This window comes from Urocampus carinirostris, chromosome 11 (assembly GCF_059441175.1).
Source record: "Urocampus carinirostris isolate Australia breed hairy pipefish chromosome 11, RoL_Ucar_1.0, whole genome shotgun sequence".
Lineage (NCBI taxonomy): Eukaryota > Metazoa > Chordata > Actinopteri > Syngnathiformes > Syngnathidae > Urocampus > Urocampus carinirostris.
This window is the reverse complement of record NC_142359.1, coordinates 5,273,922-5,292,982: the sequence shown is the minus strand read 5'-3', so window position 1 is coordinate 5,292,982 and position 19,061 is coordinate 5,273,922. Positions and strand designations below refer to the sequence as shown.

General features: G+C 41.0%; 1 protein-coding gene across 1 annotated transcript in view; it reads right to left on the bottom strand.

Moving 5' to 3' along the window:
* Positions 1-11,652: 11,652 nt before the first annotated feature.
* hmga2 (high mobility group AT-hook 2) overlaps positions 11,653-19,061 on the bottom strand; it is a 47,417-nt gene continuing 40,008 nt past the window's right edge. Inside the window, exons 4-5 of the mRNA XM_088348123.1 lie at positions 16,020-16,052; positions 11,653-12,413 (exon numbers count right to left, since the gene is read on the bottom strand). Coding sequence (XP_088204249.1) covers positions 12,348-12,413; positions 16,020-16,052 — 99 coding nt within the window. The 3' untranslated portion in view covers positions 11,653-12,347. The remainder of the gene's footprint in view (positions 12,414-16,019; positions 16,053-19,061) is intronic.

Sequence of the window (19,061 nt, the reverse complement as noted above, 5' to 3'; positions counted from 1 at the left end):
CTCTTTGTTTCTTTTTACCCATTCTTACTCTCTCTCTATTTCTCCCGGTCTCCATTATTCCCAATTTTCTCTCCTCTTTTTCTGTTAAATTTCCTCATTCTTTCTCTTTTTTCTCTCTGTTTTTCACTGTCTCTCTCACTCTTTTAGATTATTTTTCCCAATTCTCTCTCCCTCTTTCTCTCTTTCTCTGTTTCTTTTCCCCCCCCCCTCTCTTTTTCTCTGTCTGTTCCTTTATCTTCTTGCTCATACCCTCACTATGTGTAAAACTGGAGTGTCATGCCCAATTTCGTTGTCACAATATGTTAGCCCATTTGTAACAATGACAATAAAGGTATATTCTATTCTTCTATCTATTCTATTCTTTATTTTTACCCATTCTTACTCATTTTCTCTCTCTTTCTCTGTTTTTGTTTATTTTCCCATCTCTCTCACTTTTTTCTGTCTTTGTTTACTTTTACCCATTCTTACTCTGTATTTCTCTCTTTTTCTTGTTTTTTTTCTCTCTCTCTCTACGTCTTTGTTTATTTTTCCCTATTTTCTTCCCCCCCTCTCTCTATCTTTTTCTCTGTCTTTGTTTCTTTTTACCCATTCTTACTCTCTCTATATTTCTCCGTCTCCATTATTCCCAATTTTCTCTCCTCTTTTTCTGTTAATTTTCCCCATTCTTTCTCTTTTTTCTCTCTGTTTTTCACTGTCTCTCTCACTCTTTTAGATTATTTTTCCCAATTCTCTTTCTCTCTTTCTTTTCCCCCCTCTCTCTTTTTCTCTGTCTTTATTTTTACCCATTCTTACTCCTTCCTTCTCTCTCTCTTTCTCTGTTTTTGTTTATTTTCCCATCTCTCTCACTTTTTTCTGTCTTTGTTTACTTTTACCCATTCTTACTCTGTATTTCTCTCTTTTTCTTGTTTTTTTTTCTCTCTCTCTACGTCTTTGTTTTTTTTCCCCTATTTTCTTCTTCCCTCTCTCTATCTTTTTCTCTGTCTTTGTTTCTTTTTACCCATTCTTACTCTCTCTATATTCCCCCTGTCTCTATTATTCCCAATTTTCTCTCCTCTTTCTCTCTGTTCATTTTCCCCACTCTTTTTTCTCTGTCTGTTTATTTCTCACTCTCACTCTTAGTTTGTGTTTCCCAATTCTGTCTCTTTCCGTCTCCATCTGTCTTTTATTTTCTCCCATTCTTTCGCTCTCTCTCTCTCTCTCTCATTTACAAATCCGGCCCCCTTAAGAGTTTTTCATACCGTGTGGCCCCCAAACCAAAATGAGTGCGACACCCCCTATTTCTAGGCGTTAACGATGACGTAGAATTCGTCCTATTTCTATACGTGTTTGAAAATGTAAAATTAAAACACGCCAGCAGAGAGCGCTGTTTCCTCATCCTAAAATCCAAACACTTGGAAAGAAAGATGTGGGTCCAATTTTAGCATTTAGCTCGTTTGGGACGGAAGTAATGAATCATTTCGAACCCTAATCGAACCTAACCTCATGATTTAAACACTATAGCAGGGGTCGAGATAATTTTTGTAAATAATGAGCGTAGAAGGCATCCATTTTGATATATATTTCTAAAATAGCAATTTAGCTAAATGGCTAAAAAGCTAGCTTGATGAATTAGCTAATTGAGAGTACCTGCTGCGATGGCCGTCATTTGAATTATGGAGTCTGCGGAGCAACTTCAATTGAACTAGACAATTGGGAGAGTTGGGGCTGGAGCAGGAAGATGCAGGTCGACAAGGGTTTTTTTTCTGGCTGGAGAAGTACAAGAGAAAAGTAAGAGTCACTAAGTCACTGGACCTATGTTACTTTCTAGCTTCTGCTGTTACTTCTTATCTCTGTATCTGTCTGTCTTATTTTTTTCTCTTTCTTCCTCTCTTTTCTGCATTTCTTTCCCAGTCCTTTATTCTCCCTTTGTCTTTCTCACGTTGTCTCTTCTTTCTCTTGTCTTTCTGTTTCTTTTTCTCTACTCCCTTTATCTTTCACTCTCATTATATTTTTTTTCTCTTTCTTTGTCTAACTTGCTCTCTCTGCATCTTTTTTTATCTTTCTCTTCCTTTTCCCCCCCATCTCTAGATCTCTTCCTTTTTCCGTTCCTTACTTTATTTTCTGTGCTTTTCTCTCTCTTTGTATCCCTTTTTTCTCTTTGTGTCTATCCTTAGCTTTCTCGCATAGTGTCTCTGTTTCGGTTTCTCTCTTCCTTTCTTTTCGTCATACTGTCTCTCTCCTTTTCTCTACTCGCTGTATCTTTCTCGCACGACCTCTCGTTATTTTGTCTCTCTCTTTAGTCCAACTCTCTTTGCTTATTTCTCGTTCTCTCTTCCTCCATTTTGTTTCTTTCTCTGTTACTTGATTTCTTTTTCTTCCTTCTCCATTTTTCTGTCTCTGTCTTTCTCATTTATTTCTGTTACCCTGTTTCTCCTTTTCGTTTCTCTCCCTCTTTTTTCTCTCTCTGTTACTTTCTCACTTTGTCTCTCTCTCCCTTAATTTCTGACTCTGTCTCGTTCTCTCACTAACTCTTGTTAATTTCTCTTTCTTTGTCCAACTTTGAAACAGGAGAAGTTGTTTTGCAAAAAGTGGCATTTTAAGTTAAGAGAAGAAAAGACGGTTTTAGAATGTTCCTCTCTGTATTATAACCCCTGATCATTTTTAAGATTATTTCGTATAGGTCGTACACGTTTTTTTTTTTTGGATCTGTCACGGTTGTCATAGCGCTCAATTGGTCCAGGCCGTGTGGCGCCAGCTTCTGTCACGGTTGCCAGGGCGCCCAATTGGCCCCGCCCATGGACACTAGCTGAAACTCGTTGACAGATTGCTTCCTGTGACTATTTAAACGCTGTCCTGTAAGTCGCCTTTTGTCGGAGCGTCTGCAAACTCAGATTTGACTCTTCAAGCCCTGTGAATCTCCATTTTTTCCCCTGTGTTTTTGCTCCTGTTTTGCTCTCGCCACAATCTGTTTGATTTTGACCACTTCCGCTTTCCGAGCAATCTACTCCCCGCGACCAACGATCTCCAGGTCCTATTTGCGTTCCTTTCTCTTCTCCCCAATAAACTGAGTACGTTACGCGAGTGGGTTCTGCTGCCTGCTTCCTGTCCTGGTCCTGACAGGATCTGGAATTTCAGATGATATCGTAAACAGTAGTTTTTGAGACAAATGTCTCCTTATATAGGTGCTAGGTAAAATGCAGCTTACATTTTCAGTTACAGGAAGGTCTTCCCATTACAATTTACCACTAGGAAACGCTACCTTAATATTTTTTGAATAAATGTCCATGATTGATACGTAATCCACATTTCATAGTGTCCTGTTTAAGTGTAGCATGCACCTGTCCTGTAGGGGGCAATGACGCTTCATAGGACAATGCCATTCAAACTAATGCCAGCTGCCGTTCTACACGTCATTTTTAAGCGGACATGTTGAAAAACATGGCAACAATTTCAAGCATTTACAATTTACATTTCAAGGATTTCATGTGGAGGGTTTTAGTTTCATAGGACAACGCCATTCCAACTAATGCCAGCTGCCGTTCTACACGTCATTTTTAAGCGGACATGTTGAAAAACATGGCAACAATTTCAAGCATTTACAATTTACATTTCAAGGATTTCATGTGGAGGGTTTTAGTTTCATAGGACAACGCCATTCCAACTAATGCCAGCTGCCGTTCTACACGTCATTTTTAAGCGGACATGTTGAAAAACATGGCAACAATTTCAAGCATTTACAATTTACATTTCAAGGATTTCATGTGGAGGGTTTTAGTTTCATAGGACAACGCCATTCCAACTAATGCCAGCTGCCGTTCTACACGTCATTTTTAAGCGGACATGTTGAAAAGCATGGCAACAATTTCAAGCATTTACAATTTACATTTCAAGGCTTCCATGTGGAGGGTTTTAGTTTCATAGAACAACGCCATTCCAACTAATGCCAGCTGCCGTTCTACACGTCATTTTTAAGCGGACAGGTTGAGAAACATGGCAACAATCTCAAGCATTTACAATTTACATTTCAAGGCTTTCATGTGGAGGGTTATAGTTTCATAGGACAACGCCATTCAAACTAATGCCAGCTGCCGTTCTACACGAAGGAAGAAGAACTTCGACAACGGAGCCGCACGAGAGCGGTGTCGGCGTCATTTTTAAGCGGACGTGTTGACAAACATGGCGGCATTATGTTAAGCGGTAGAGCACTCGTCTTGGAATCAAGAAGTCGCAGGTTCGATTCCCGGCTCCTCAGTGTTATGTGTCAAAATGCAGACCATTTACATTTGCAACAATTTCAAGCATTTACAATTTACGTTTCAAGGCTTTCACGTGGAGGGTTATAGTTTCATAGGACAACTCCATTCAAACTAATGCCAGCTGCCGTTCTACACGAAGGAAGAAGAACTTCGACAACGGAGCCACACGAGAACGGTGTCAGCGTCATTTTTAAGCGGACGTGTTGACAAACATGGCAACAATTTCAAGCATTCACAAGTGCTTTTCAATCCTTGAAAACATTCCATTTCAAGGATTTCATGTGAAAGGTCATAGTTCACGTTTGTATTAAAAAAAAAAAACACATTCTGGTTTCCATTCTTCTTTTTTTTTTAATTTGTGCAGAGTAAAACGCGGTGAATAACTAGAAAGACTTTTAGCAAGCGAGTAAAAACGGTAGCGTCATCCAAGACAGGAAGTGAATAGGATAGACAATCAAAAACAGAAGATACGTTCGAGGTTAGATGCTGGCTGTGAAAGAAAAAACAAAAACAATGGAGATCTTGTAGAAGATCCTACCAGTCGAGGTGGGAGACCCAAAAAAAATAACAGTCACATCAAAGGAAATAATAAAGTTTCAAGAATGATCACCCAATGCACCCTGGGTGTCGATAACAGTATTTCGGTTTGAGATTGAGGTAAAAACAGGTTTTTGAGAGGTAGTATTGTGTCTTTGATTGTATTGAAGTTAGGAGGAGTACGTGGACAGTTCATCCAGAGTGGCCCAGGTAATGGATTTTGCCGCAAAACCTGGTGTCAAAAGTCTTCACAGGAATTTTGTTTCTAGTAAATACTGAGATGAGCATGAAAGTAATGGATCCATCCAGAAACCAGGAATCCGATTTCTCACTCCCTCTCAATGTCGAGTGAAAAATGACACGGAAAACAAAAACAAAATATAAAAATCCCGAAATCCAATCCCGTATACGTGAGGCTTATACAAACCACAAAAAAGAAAAAGAAATCACATTTGCGTACATGAGATATACAATATTCCATATTCATACTGAGAGCGGACAAAACGAGGAGTTTCTGAGGTCCCTGATGTGAATTGCCCGTGATTAAAGGTACAGTGTGTAATATTTGACCGCCAGGTGTATCCCTGTGGTGTCTAGCGAACCAAAACGAGTGCTAAATGCACAAGGAAGAATACAAACTACGGAGACTCAATGGGGGCCTAAACACATTGTTTTCCGTCACTTTTTTTTAGCAAGCCTTTCATGAAGAATGAGAAAAGATAGGAAAAAGGAAGGAAAGAGAAGAAAGATAAACAAAATCTAATAGAAAAAGACAAAAAAATATGAAAGAAAATGAAAAAAAAAGAAAGGAAAAATATGAAAAAATAAAAGGGAAAAAAGGAAAAAAAGGAAATGAAGAAAAACAGAAAAGGGGAAAAAGGAAAACAAGGAGGAAAAGGAAGAAAAAGAGAAAAACATGAAAAAATAAAAGGGGAAAAATGAAATCAAAAAGGAGGAAAAGGAAGAAAAAGAAAAACATGAAAAAAAAGACAAAAGAGAAAAAAATATTTTAAAAATGGAATGAAAGAAGAAAAATAAAGAGAAAAACACCAGGAAAAAAAAGACAAAAAAAAAAAGACAAAAATGGAAAAAAAATATGTGAAAAAAGACTTCATTAACATTATGTTCAAATGAAAGAAAATGAAATAAGAAAAATATGAAAAAATAAAAAGGGAAAACAAGAAAGAGAAAAATGAAGAAAATGGAAAAAAAGAGAAAAGGAAAAAAAAGACAAAAGTGAAAAAAAATATTTGAAAAAATGGAATGAAAAAAGAAAAATAAAGAAGAAAAACGCCAGGAAAAAAGGGAAAAAATATAAGAGGAAAATGGAAAAAAACAGGGGGAAAAAGTATACGTGAAAAAGTAATATTCAAAAGAAGGAAATTAAGAAAAAAGGATAGCCTTGCCAGCAAGATGGCGGCTCCCCTTATGCCAAAAGAATGCTAATTTCTCAGACTCCAAGTCTTTTAAAAAAAAATCCACGCTAGCATGATAACTCAAATATTTCCGCTTACTATTCAAATCAACATTGTTTATGTTTTTTTTCAACCCAATAGGAGGCGCTCAATAATACACACTGTCCCTTTAAAGTCCACCGGTTCATGCCCAGAGCAAACTGCCGTGATTAAAACTGGAGGTAGTGGAGTGATGAGACATTTCTCAGGCCATACTTTTGAGGTACTGTTTTTTCATAAGACACGAAAAGAGAAAAACCAATAACCATTCCCAAAAAAATAAAAAAGTAAAAATACAAATTCGAGTACTGTCCTAGTTTGTCAGTAGGGAAAATTGACGAAAATACGAGAATAAATCAGGTCTGGGGAATAAATTGCTTCAATTCATCTGTTAAGAAAATAAGCTAAACTAACAATAAATTTACAATTACGTATTTTTTTAAAAAAAGTTACTAATCAATCGTTGGGTAGGGTTACTTTAACTGGATTACTTTCAATGACTTTTGGATGACTCCAATACCAAATATGCTAATAAAAGACAAAAGAAACTAAATATGAATCAAATGATGACTCACAACACGTGGTAAGCTTTCTCTCCTGGCTTTGATCTCTTTGATTTTCGGCAAAACGAACATAAAATGCGACCAAGGTTGGGTAGGGTTATTTTAACTGGATTACTTTCAATTACTTTTGGATTACTCCAAAACCAAATATGCTCATAAAAGACAAAATAAGTAAATATGAATCAAATGATGACTCACAACACGTGGTAAGCTTTCTCTTCTGGCTTTGATCTCTTTGATCTCCGGCAAAATGAACATCAAATGCGACCATTGTTGGGTAGGGTTATTTTAACTGGATTACTTTCAATTACTTTTGGATGACTCCAATACCAAATATGCTAATGAAAGACAAAGGAAACTAAATATAAATAAAATGATGACTTACAACACATGGTAAGCTTTCTCTCCTGACTTTGATCTCTTTGATTTTCGGCAAAACTAACATAAAATGCGACCAAGGTTGGGTAGGGTTACTTTAACTGGATTACTTTCAATGACTTTTGGATGACTCCAATACCAAATATGCTAATAAAAGACGAAATAAACTAAATAGGAATAAAATGATGACTCACAACACGTGGTAAGCTTTCTCTCCTGGCTTTGATCGACAGAAACAAAATGAATCATTTCTGCCGTTCTGTGTATTCCGTTACTCCCCAAGCCTGCACAAAATGGAGTCATTTTATTCCTATTTAGTTTCTTTTGTCTTTTATTAGCATATTTGCTATCGGAGTAATCCAAAAGTAATTGAAAGTAATCCAGTTAAAGTAACCTTACCCAACCCGGTTTAATCCTGCATGTAAAGTTTGCTTTCAAATATATTAAAATTGGCTTTTTTTTTTTTTATAAACTAGTTTTATGATGTTTGTTTTTTTCTCTATCAATAAATCGCCAAGATAGGTTTACTATATAAAATTCTAACTGTCCCAAATAAATGAAAGAAATTAAAATTTTCAGCCCGAGTATTAATTAGGATTACAACTATATATCAAAATATATGTCAGGTAGCCAGAATGATCCTGTAGTACATTCCGACGATTCATTTTTCCGCCGTATCACTTATTACAATATTGTGACGCCATCTGCTGGGGGAAATTGAGCACGTGAGCATCATTTAAACAAAATAGTACAAAAAAAATTCGCCAGTGTGTAATATTTGACCACCGGATGGCACTGTTTTCCAGTGAAAACCAGTGCTACAGAGCACAGCGTGGCAGCAAGATGGCAGACAAACGCGGCGCCGACTGAAGTAGGGATTTCACTATGTAAAAATATGAACGATACTCAAGTTTCCTTCCGGTGATCTAGTTCGTAGTAGTAGAATCGTTGCAATGGAAAAGAACGGCGACCAGGTGATGAAGGTGCTGTATCGGAGTCAAATCAGGAGAATGTTCCTGCTACTGGTAAACATGGAAACCAGTACAATCTGTTTCATGTGGGGAGAGAAAACCCCTTCCCAAAAACTAGCCTGGAGAGGGATGGGCACTGCCAGGCCGTACTTGCCCAAGACACACCACGGGAAGTAGTGTCCCTGTGACCATAATCATGACTAAATATGGGCAGTGACATATTTCAAAAAGCCCGGCTTATCTCTGAAGAGCGGGATGAGGCTTTACACTGGAAAAACAACGGCGACCAGGTGATGAAGGTGCTGTATTGGAGTCAAATCAGGAGAATGTTCCTGCTACTGGTAAACATGGAAACCAGTACGATCTGTTTCATGTGGGGAGAGAAAACCCCTTCCCAAAAACTAGCCTAGAGAGGGATGGGCACTGCCAGGCTGTACTTGCCCAAGACACACCACAGGAAGTGGTGTCTTGACATTTCAATAATTATCTCTTAAAAGAGGGATGACGCTTCACACTGGAAAACAACGGCGACCAGGTGATGAAGGTGCTGTATCAGAGTCAGATCATGAGGTTTCTCCTGGAGAGGAATGAGCACCGCCAGGCTGTACTTGCCCAAGACACACCACAGGGAGTGGTGCCTCTACAACCCTGGTCCTTAAGGGATCCATGAACATAATCATGACCAAATATGGGCAGTGACACATTTCAATAAGCCCGGCTTATCCCTGAAGAGTGGGATGACACTTTACACTGGAAAACAACGGCGACCAGATGATGAAGGTGCTGGATCGGAGTCAGATCAGGAGGCTCCTCCTTCTTTTGGGAAACATGGAAACCATGAGTGGGCGCAAAAACCTACCCAAATGGTTTAAGGATCCGCAAACCGTGAAAAGAACTACATATTTCACCACCTATGATTTGTTTTAAAAAAATATAACATTGTTAGGATAGTTCAATATTTGGTACCACTAGGAGGCGCTAAATATTACACACTGTCCTTTTAAGTCGTGGCCACAAATTTGACTTCCACATGCGAGGACAAAACGGTTGCGAATAAACTGTAGGTGTCGTTGATCGCAAGACCCCAACAAAGAGATAGTATGTAGTATCCCAAAATTAAGTACTAGAACAAACACCGCGAACTGCCTGTTCCGGAGGTAGTAGTGGAAAAAAACTGCCGGAATTACCGTACCTCAGTGACCACGGAGCACTGAAAAACCAGCAGATTGGATTATTTGACACGAGAGACTATATCGTGCGCTGAGGTAATGCGGTTTTTGTTCTTTCATGAGGTTTTTGTCCATCTGAGGTCTCTAACATTTGGATCAGGGTTCGGGAACCTACGGCCCGCGTGCCAAAAACGGTTCTTTCCATGAGTAGGTATGGCTCGGAGATAAAATTCTAGACATGGGAATGTCTTCCACAGAGTTCCAGTTGACCTAGGGCTAAGCCCCGCCCTCAAACGCGATGAGCCAATCACAGTGCTCGTTAAATCGAGGTAAGTCTCTGCTTAGAAGGATAAAGAGAGAGAGGGAGAGAGAGGGAGAAACAAAAGAGATAAAAAGAGAAGTCGTGAGCGAGGGGGAAAGAAAGGAAGAGGAAGAAAGAAATCTAAAGAGAAATAGAAAGACAGAAGGAGAAAAAAGAGGGAAGAAAGCGCAAAGGGTAGGAAGAGAGAAAGAGAAAAGAGAAAGAGCAACAAAGGAAGAAAAAAAAGAGAGACACAGGGAGTGAAAGAGAGATAGAGTGGGAGAAAAGGGGTGAAAAAGAAAGAGAGAGAGAGAGAGAAAGAGCATGAGAGACAAAAGAGATAGTGAGAGAGAGAGAGAGAGAGAGAGAGAGAGAGAGAGAGAGAGAGAGAGAGAGAAATAAAGTACAGTGTCTTTGTTCGAGGCACCTGGCTTTGGCAACATCAAGTTGACATATTTCAACCTGCAGCTTGTTTTTCTCTTGCGCTTCTCTGAGTGTTGTCTCGCGGGCCGGATTCAATCCCTTAGCGGGCCTGATCTGGCCCCCGGCCCGCCTGTTTGACACCTGTGACGTAGACAATGTTAATAAGTGTGTCTACATCTATTCCAAGGTGAGTCCACATTGGCTAACATTAGCTCTTGACTAGGTTTTAGTTTAAGAGGTAAAGCGCTCATCTCGGGATCAAGATGTCGCAGGTTCGATTCCCAACGGTCGCAGTCCCAACTACAGTTTACGATCAAGGTCACACCATCAGACCTTATTTTTGTTATACGTCGGTAAGGGATATTTTATATGGAAGCTCTTTCATAGAGACGTGTTCACCAAAAACCCACAGAACAAACTGTAAACACCCAAAACGCCAGCCAAGCATAAGAGAGCAATTTGATAGGGGGGTGGGCGTAGGTTTGCACACAGCCCACGTCTGCAGCGAATGTAAATACGCCAGTATCATACTTTGCAGTATTTTATGACATTTTTACAATAGAACTCTGCTTGCACCTTTATTTTTGGAAAAAAATGAAGGTTAAAATGAGGTCTTAAGTAATTGTGGGAGGGGGATAAGTAAAAATGGGCATCCTTACTTTAAAAATTTCATCGACTCATCTACAATTGCACGGTAGAATAAAATATGCTGAAAATTTAGGCGGTTTTACTGAAATTTGTCTGAGAATATAGGTAATGGATCTCTTAATAAACCATATTTACTGGAGGTTAATTTTTTCCCATGATGGCTCTTTGGGTTCCCGACCCCTGATTTAGATCTTCAAAGCCGATAGATTAACAATTTAATGTGTACTAGAGTAGTTAGAAGTTATTTTGGTTGCGCCGAAGAAAAAAAACACGGAAGCGAGCGCTGCGATTCAACCAAAAACAGGGAGACTGGCTAGTCATTTCCGACTCTTTTTGGGAGATTGATTCAGAGGAGGGGCTTCCCAGCCCCCTCGCTCAGACCGAAGCTAAAAAGCACAACAGAGTTTGTGACAAAGTAAAAAGGAACAATTTTCAGAAGGCTAGGTTGCTAACAGTCAATGCTATCGGGCGGAAACCTTTACCATGTCCCAAAAAATGGATAACTCAATCATTTTTCTCTTTCAGGGGTTCGAACGCCATTTTTAAAGCCAAATTCAAGCACTTTTTACGCACTCTCAAGGTCACTTTTTCAAATTTTTCCAGTATCAATAGAAAATCCACAAATATATCTGTGTTTTTAGTGATAAGGAGGATGAGTTTCATAGCTTTTTAAGGTGACCACGTATGCTTGTGGGAGTCCGGGGAACGGATTAATTGGTTTTCAGTGATTCTGTATTGGCAAAATTTGCTCAAGATACAACGGATTCGAGTTGGAATCAATCTTGTTTGTGGAAGTGTCATTGTACTTTTATAACCCAATATTATGTTTTTTTTTCTATAATATCTGAAAGCCCCAACCCTAACCATAACCCTAGTGAGGATTAGGGTTGGGGATAATGGATCGGTATTAGAGTATTAAGACATTTTGCGATTTCTTTCATTTTAAATTCCAGATTCAAAGACCACTAAGAAACAGCAGATACCGTTAAAATCCGTTATCTTTAAAACGGCTGGTATCGAGATCAAAATCGATATCTGGCATCACTATTGGACCATCTTCAACCTTGGAGGACCCAAGAACCCTTTCAGATGATGGCCCGTGGGTCCTCCAAGGTTAAAGACATGAGTGTATGAGAGAAGGTGTCTTTGACATTCTAGGTCGAATTCCAAAACATGACACTCTTTCCTAAAAACAGTAAGATACCCTTGTTTAGATCTATCCCCAGGAATCCATTATCCCAATTAGTGTGGAATAGAAATGACTTTCCAGTCTCCTTGGACTTAGATAACCACCAATCACAGCTTCAGGCAACGGTTGGGCTGTGAGTGGCGGATAACATCCAGAAGAGGATTCTACTGATGAGGTCTCCCTGTCCTTGGTCGTGAAAAGTCGATATTTGTGAAAAAAAGTCATCGAGGGGACCAAAGAGTGATCACCTCCCTGACTGTGCTAGACTGGCGTCTGCATCTTATGGAAAATCTGGAGGGAAACAGATTTTGCCTGTTCGGTAGCAGGTTTTTGTAACCGGTGACGGTGTAACACGGGACATAAACTGACAAAGATTGAATGAAATCTGGAAAGGGTTCCAAAAAGAAGTGGTCAAGGTAGTCTTTTCCCTTTGAAAGACCTGACAGCTGAATGAGGTAGAGCTTTCATAGGATGGAAGCTTAATCTTCCTCGGGGGATTCCCCGGCCTCTTCTTCTTCTTCTTCTTCCTCTTCTTCATCTTCTTCCTGAGAAGAAAAATAAAAAAAAGGTGAAACATTTGCTAATCGTCTAGGACAGGGGTCGGCACACGAGCGTGCGGCAAAATAATCATGAGTTTATTCCAGCCTTCCTGTGCGGAGTTTGCATGTTCTCCCTGTGCTTGCGTGGGCACTCCGGCTTCCTCCCACATTCCAAAAACATGCATGTCAAGTTAATTGGCCAGTCCATATTGTCCCTAGGTGTGAATGAGCGAGTAAATTGTCTGTCCCTGTGTGCCCTGCAATTGGCTGGCAACCGATTCAGGGTGTCCCCTGCCCACTGCCCGAGGATAACTGGGATGGGCTCCAGCACCCCTGCGACCCTACTGTGGATAATATATAGATTGTGTATATCTATGTAAGAAGTTTTTTCAAGCTTAGAGCTTTTTTTGTAACTAACATAGGAGCACCCAGTTTGATATGCATCTCTAAAATAACAACTTATCATGTTATTACTATGCTATTAATTAGAAATAGAAAGGAGAAAATGAGAAAGAAAAAGAGAAAAGAGAAGAGAGTGGGAAAGAGAGAAAGAGAAAAACAGAGTGGAATAAAGAGAGAAGGGAGAAAGAGAAAAATAGTAAAAGGGAGAAAAAAGAGGAAAAGAGAATGAAAGTGAAAAACAAAGTGTGAAAGAAAGAGAAAGAAAGGGAGAAAGCTACAAAGAAAGATAAAAAGAAAGGGAGCAAGAAAGAGAAAAGGAGAAAGAAAGTGGGAAAAATAAAAGAGAGAAAGACAGAGAATGAAAGAAAGAGAGGGAAGGAGAGAAAGAGAAACTGAGAACACAAAAAGGAGAAAGAAATAACGTGGCAGAAAGAGAGAAAACGAAGAAAAGAGAAAAAAGGAAGAAAAAAAAAAGAAAGAAAATAAAGGGCAAAGATGAAAGAGAAGAAGAGAGAGAAATGCAGTTGACTCACTCATCCACATAAAAACTCATTTTACTAGGAAATCACAATGACCTAGCACTGGCGAGGTATTTTCAGATCATATCTGCGGGCACCTCACCTGTCCTCATCTGGGTACCCCTGATCTCTATTCATTGGATAACATTAAGGATGTTCGTGTCATGTTTGACCTTCTACAGAGACCATATAATTTTCCAGTATCAAACATTTTTCATAAAGCACCAGGGAGCCACTATAGATGCGTCTCATGGTTGCCATGGCGCCCAATGTGCCGCGCCCGTGTGTGTCACGGTTGCCATGGTGCCCAATTGACCCTCGTTGAAAGATTGGCTTCCTTTCTAAATAAGCTCAGTGCTCTCACTCACACTTTGTCAGTCCGTCAAACGAACTTCTGCCCCCCACAAGACATGGGTTCTGACTCGGTCCTGTTTTCCTGTTGATATCTCCAGTCCGGTATTGTTCCCGTTTATTCTCGTCCTGTTTAATTTCCGGTTCCAGTTTTGTTTCCGTCTATTTTGGTCCTGTTTATTATTTTCTCCAGTTTTCGTTCCCGTCTAGTTTCTCCTGTTAGTTATCGATATCCTGATTCGTTGTCAATCCTGTCTGTCCCTTCCTGTCATTCCACGCCAGACCGGCTTCCTAACGGGCATGACTCCTCATTTCCCATAAAATAAAGGGCTTGTGTGAGAACGTCACGCAATTGGGTTCTGTTTCTGACAGAGCTGCTTGTTGCTGACCCCCGGATTCGTTTTAAAACAATTCTGCAAAATGATTCTAGTTTTTTTTAAATAAAAAACATGTTTCAACGTTGTATTTGATCTTTATTTAAGAACATTGATAACATGTTATCTTCTCAACTATAGCGCCCTCTGCTGGAGGCTTTGCTCCAGCTGGATAAAGCATCCTATCAAAGTGGGCGAGCGAAAGGACATTTTTATGGTTTGCAGCTCCCCGGGCCCCACAGCACCTCCCAATTACTTCGGGCCCCGTTCCCACACACGGCCACAAATCAGAGGTGAGTTATGCAAAAGTGGACTGTACCAGAAAACACGGGGAACCGGCTAGATTCCTGGACAGTGAGGGCATGCGGGGGGAGGGACGGGAGGGGGGTTCCTGTGTCCTGTTTCACTTATTTTCAACCGTTCCACTTCCATTCCCGCATGGGGAACCTGAGGCATTACTCATTATTATGTCTTACGTCTGCACATGTGAAAGGAAAACATGTTTTGCAGATAAAGTTTGTTGCTTAGATGTTTGCAGATTTACTTCCCATCATGACACATGACAAGACTAGGTTTTTCATTATTTTATGGTCAGTTAAAAGGACCTAATCCCTCGCTACCTCACGGTTATCCCTGGTTCACCGTTTAAAATCGAGGAAAGTCAGAACAAAGGTGATCTCCAGCGGGTGCTCTACGTGGATTATTATCGGGTTCGGGAAGCGACAGGGGCGGCGTCGGGAGAGAAGGCAATAGCGGTGCTGTAGGTCCAGCCTACTGCTTTGGTTATCCCTGGTTCACCGTTTAAAATGGAGGAAAGTCACACGAATGGTGATCTCCAGCGGGTGCTACGCGGATTATTATCGGGTTCTGGAAGGGACAGGGGCGGCATCGGGAGAGAAAGCAATAGCAGTGCTGTAGGTCTAGCTTACTGCTTTGGTTATTTCTGGTTCACCGTTTAAAATCGAGGAAAAGCAGAAGAATGGTGATCTCCAGCGGGTGCTACGCGGATTATTATCGGCTTCGGTAAGGGACAGGGGAGGCGTTGGGAGAGAAGCCAATAGCAGTGCTGCAGGTCCAGCCTACTGCTTTGGTTATCCCTGGTTCACCGTTTAAAATCGAGGAAAATCAGAAGAATGGTGATCTCCAGCGGGTGCTATGCGGATTATTATTGGGTTGCCAAAGTGGAACTTGTATAGTAGCCAGATTACCAAGTGATAACTTCTTGCGATGCACTATTTGTCACGGTTGCCATGGCACCCAATTGGCCCCACCCGTGGGCGCCAGCTGCAGCTTGTCGACGGATTGCTCCCTGTCAGTATTTAAACTCTGTCCTGCCAGTCCCCTTTTGTCGGTCCGTCTGTGAATCTCTGTTTTTACACGGCAAGCCCTTTTTTTCACCTGTCCTGTGTTCTTGCTCCTGTTTTTCTCCCACTACGATCTGTTTTAGGCTAGACCACGTCTGCTCTCCCGTTCCTGAATTATGACCTGTTTTGATCTCAACCTCGTCTGTTCTCCCGTCCCGAATAACAACCCATTTTCTGATATTGACCACATTTTTGCCCTTCTATTCCGGCTACTGGCCCGTTTTTTGCCGTTTGCCGCGGAAGTCGGAGCAACCCACACCTCGCGACCAGCGATCTATGGATAGTTTGTGCCCTCCTTTCCCTTCTTCCCAATAAAACTGTTACGCGAGTGGGTCCTGCCTTCGTTCTGGTCCTGACACTATTATTATAACTTAGGGCAGTCCCTGAGAACTACGTTTTAAATATTTGTACCTATTTATCCAGAGTCTTTTCTCTTTTTTTCCTTTAAAGTTTTGAGACATGTTTATCCTGTAGTGCCAACGTTGATATAAATGACAATAAAGACAATTCAATTCAAATCTATGACACAAATAAATCTATGCAGTACATTCATGCATAAATAAGACCGAGGTTACAAACGTCGAGCATATGAAAGACCCTTACCTGAGCAGGCTTTTTCTGGACGACTTGCTGTGGCTGTAAGAAAGGAGAAAACGATAAATGCTACATCAACTTTGTAATATTTTAAACATTGACCGGAATTGTTGACCACAAAATGTAAAAATCGGGGTACAGACGCTGCCCTACTTAAGAAGGTTCCGGACGATTGTTTGTAAGTTGAATTTGTTGGTAAGTTGCTTCAGTGCTATATTTTGTATGTTTAAGGTTTATATAAGAACTAAAAATAAACATTTCATAAAATAATATGCTCTATAAAGATAAATAAAGTGAGGTTTAACTTACTTTTGGGAGATGTGCTTCAAAAGGTCCTCCTTTGTGGTAAAAGTGGCCCAAAAGAAGCAATCCCACCATTTTCTCAACCGCATCAAGCTTTCTTATTCCACTTTCGTTTCAAAGGAAACCATATAAAATGGATGCACGAGATATTAAACGATAAAAACATCAAAGTTCTTGGCGTGCTAGAGATACAGTGCAGTGTGTTTACACACGAACTAAGAAGAGGAAGCCGGATTTCTTCTTCGGGGTGGATGCTGGGTGAGCTCTCACAGCGCCACACACCAGTAGTGGCAGAAAGAAGCACTACTTTACTGTCCTGTACTCGGACACAATACCAAAACTATCTCGTATCTCCCGTTTTTCGAAAGTCGAATGGTCGTTAGTAGGGGAGCGTCTGTAAATTTGAAACTACTTCAGTTTTTGTCACGATTGCTGATTCAGGGAACCTGCGACTGCCCCGTTGGCGCCAACAGCCCTCGTCGCTGATTGTCTCCCTGACTCTTTTTAAACCCCCGTCTTCCAAGAGGAAGCTGTCAGACCGTCTGCGAACCTACGCTTTCAGCTAGGCAAGCTCTGTACCATCCGACATTCTCCTGTCCCGTTTTCTCCTGCCTGATACCTGTTGCTGACCTGTTTCTGGACCCGTTTCTGCTTTTGCTACTCTATCCCCGCCATCGACCTGTTTTGCCCCATTTTCTGACTACAGTTGAATGATCCTTTTGTCATGATTGCTGATTCTGGCCCTGTTGGCGCCAACAGCCCTAGTCGCTGATTGGCTCCCTGACTCTTTTTAAACCCCCGTCTTCCAAGAGGAAGCTGTCAGACCGTCTGCGAACCTACGCTTTCAGCTAGGCAAGCTCTGTACCATCCGACATTCTCCTGTCCCGTTTTCTCCTGCCTGATACCTGTTGCCGACCTGTTTCTGGACCCGTTTCTGCTTTTGCTCCTCTATCCCCGCCATCGACCTGTTTTGCCCCGTTTTCTGACTACAGTTGAATGATCCTTTTGTCATGATTGCTGATTCTGGCCCTGTTGGCGCCAACAGCCCTAGTCGCTGATTGGCTCCCTGACTCTTTTTAAACCCCCAAGAGGAAGCTGTGAGACCGTCTGCGAACCTACGCTTTCAGCTAGGCAAGCTCTGTACCATCCGACATTCTCCTGTCCCGTTTTCTCCTGCCTGATACCTGTTGCTGACCTGTTTCTGGACCCGTTTCTGCTTTTGCTACTCCATCCCGGCCATCGACCTGTTTTGCCCCGTTTTCTGCCTGATTCCTGTTCCTGACCTCTTTTCTGGACTCGTTACCGCCCTTGCTCCTCCGTCCCGGCCATCGACCTGTTTTCCCGCTGCTCACGACTACCCTCGCACGACACCTGCTATCCATGTCCGACGATCATCGGATCGTGGAAGCAAGCACTGCTCTCTTTCTCAATAAAACTGAGTAAAAACGAACGCTATCGGGTCCTGTCTCCGTTTCTGTCCCGTTCAGTACTTTTAGGAATCTTCCTTTTTTTTGTATCATACATTAAACCGGAAACCATGTTTTATGATCAAAACATATCAGTCATTGTCAATGGCAGGCTGTATTTTAAGCTCAGGTGGCAAGACGGGAACATTTTCTCGGAAAAACAACCGAGACAAGAACATTTTGAAAAAAAACATACACAAAGTCCGCCATGCAGTCAAGGAGAACATTTTATGCCTGGTGGCCAGGTCAAACCCTCTCAAGGGATATCCATTGCAATATATGTTTACCACATTTCTTATAGCTTCACTGTCTGGACTCTGTCATGCTGCTTCGTTATGAAAAAGGGTCATTTAAACTAGGTTACAGCGGATTTATACCCTAACAAAAAGTAGTATAAACTGACCAATACTAAAAAGCGTACGATTTTAGCGAGTGTGGCTTAAGTGTTATACCGAGTTTTATTGCTAAAGGCAAAGAGCCAAAGTAACCAACAAACCACCACAGGGACATAATAAGCTCCAAGGGAATGTTGAGAAATGACATATACAATATAAATGGTAAATGGTCTGTATTTTTATATAGCGCTTTTCAAGTCATTGAAGACTTCCTAAAGTCCTTTACAATGTGCTTCACACTCATTCATTCACACACACACACGCATTTTCATAGGAAGCAAATCAAGTACCGGAAAGTACAAACATGGTCAGTTCTACTTAAGCAACAGCCGCTTCCATGAAAGCAGGGGTGTCAATCAGGCGGCCCGCTGGCCGAATCAGGCCCGCTAAGGGATTGAATCCGGCCCACGAGACAACGCTGAGAGAAGCACATGAGAAAAACGAGGTGGAGGTTGAGATACGTCCACTTGATGTTGCCAAAGCAAGGTGCCTTGAACAAAGACGCTGTAATTGTATCTCTCTTTCTCCTTCTTTTACTCCCTTTTTCCTCTCACTCTCTATCCCTCTCTTTCACTCACTCTGTCTCTCTCTTTTTATCTTTCTTTGTTCCTCTGTCTCTCTGTGTCTTTTTCCCGATCTCTTTTCTCTCCTTCTCTTTCTCTCTCTCTTTGGATTTCTTTACTTCTCTCTCTCTTTGGATTTCTTTACTTCTCTCTCTCTTTGGATTTCTTTACTTCTCTCTCTCTTTGGATTTCTTTACTTCTCTCTCTCTTTGGATTTCTTTACTTCTCTCTCTCTTTGGATTTCTTTACTTCTCTCTCTCTTTGGATTTTTTTACCTCTCTCTCTCTCTCTCTCTCTCTCTCTCTCTCTCTAATTTTTTTGTTT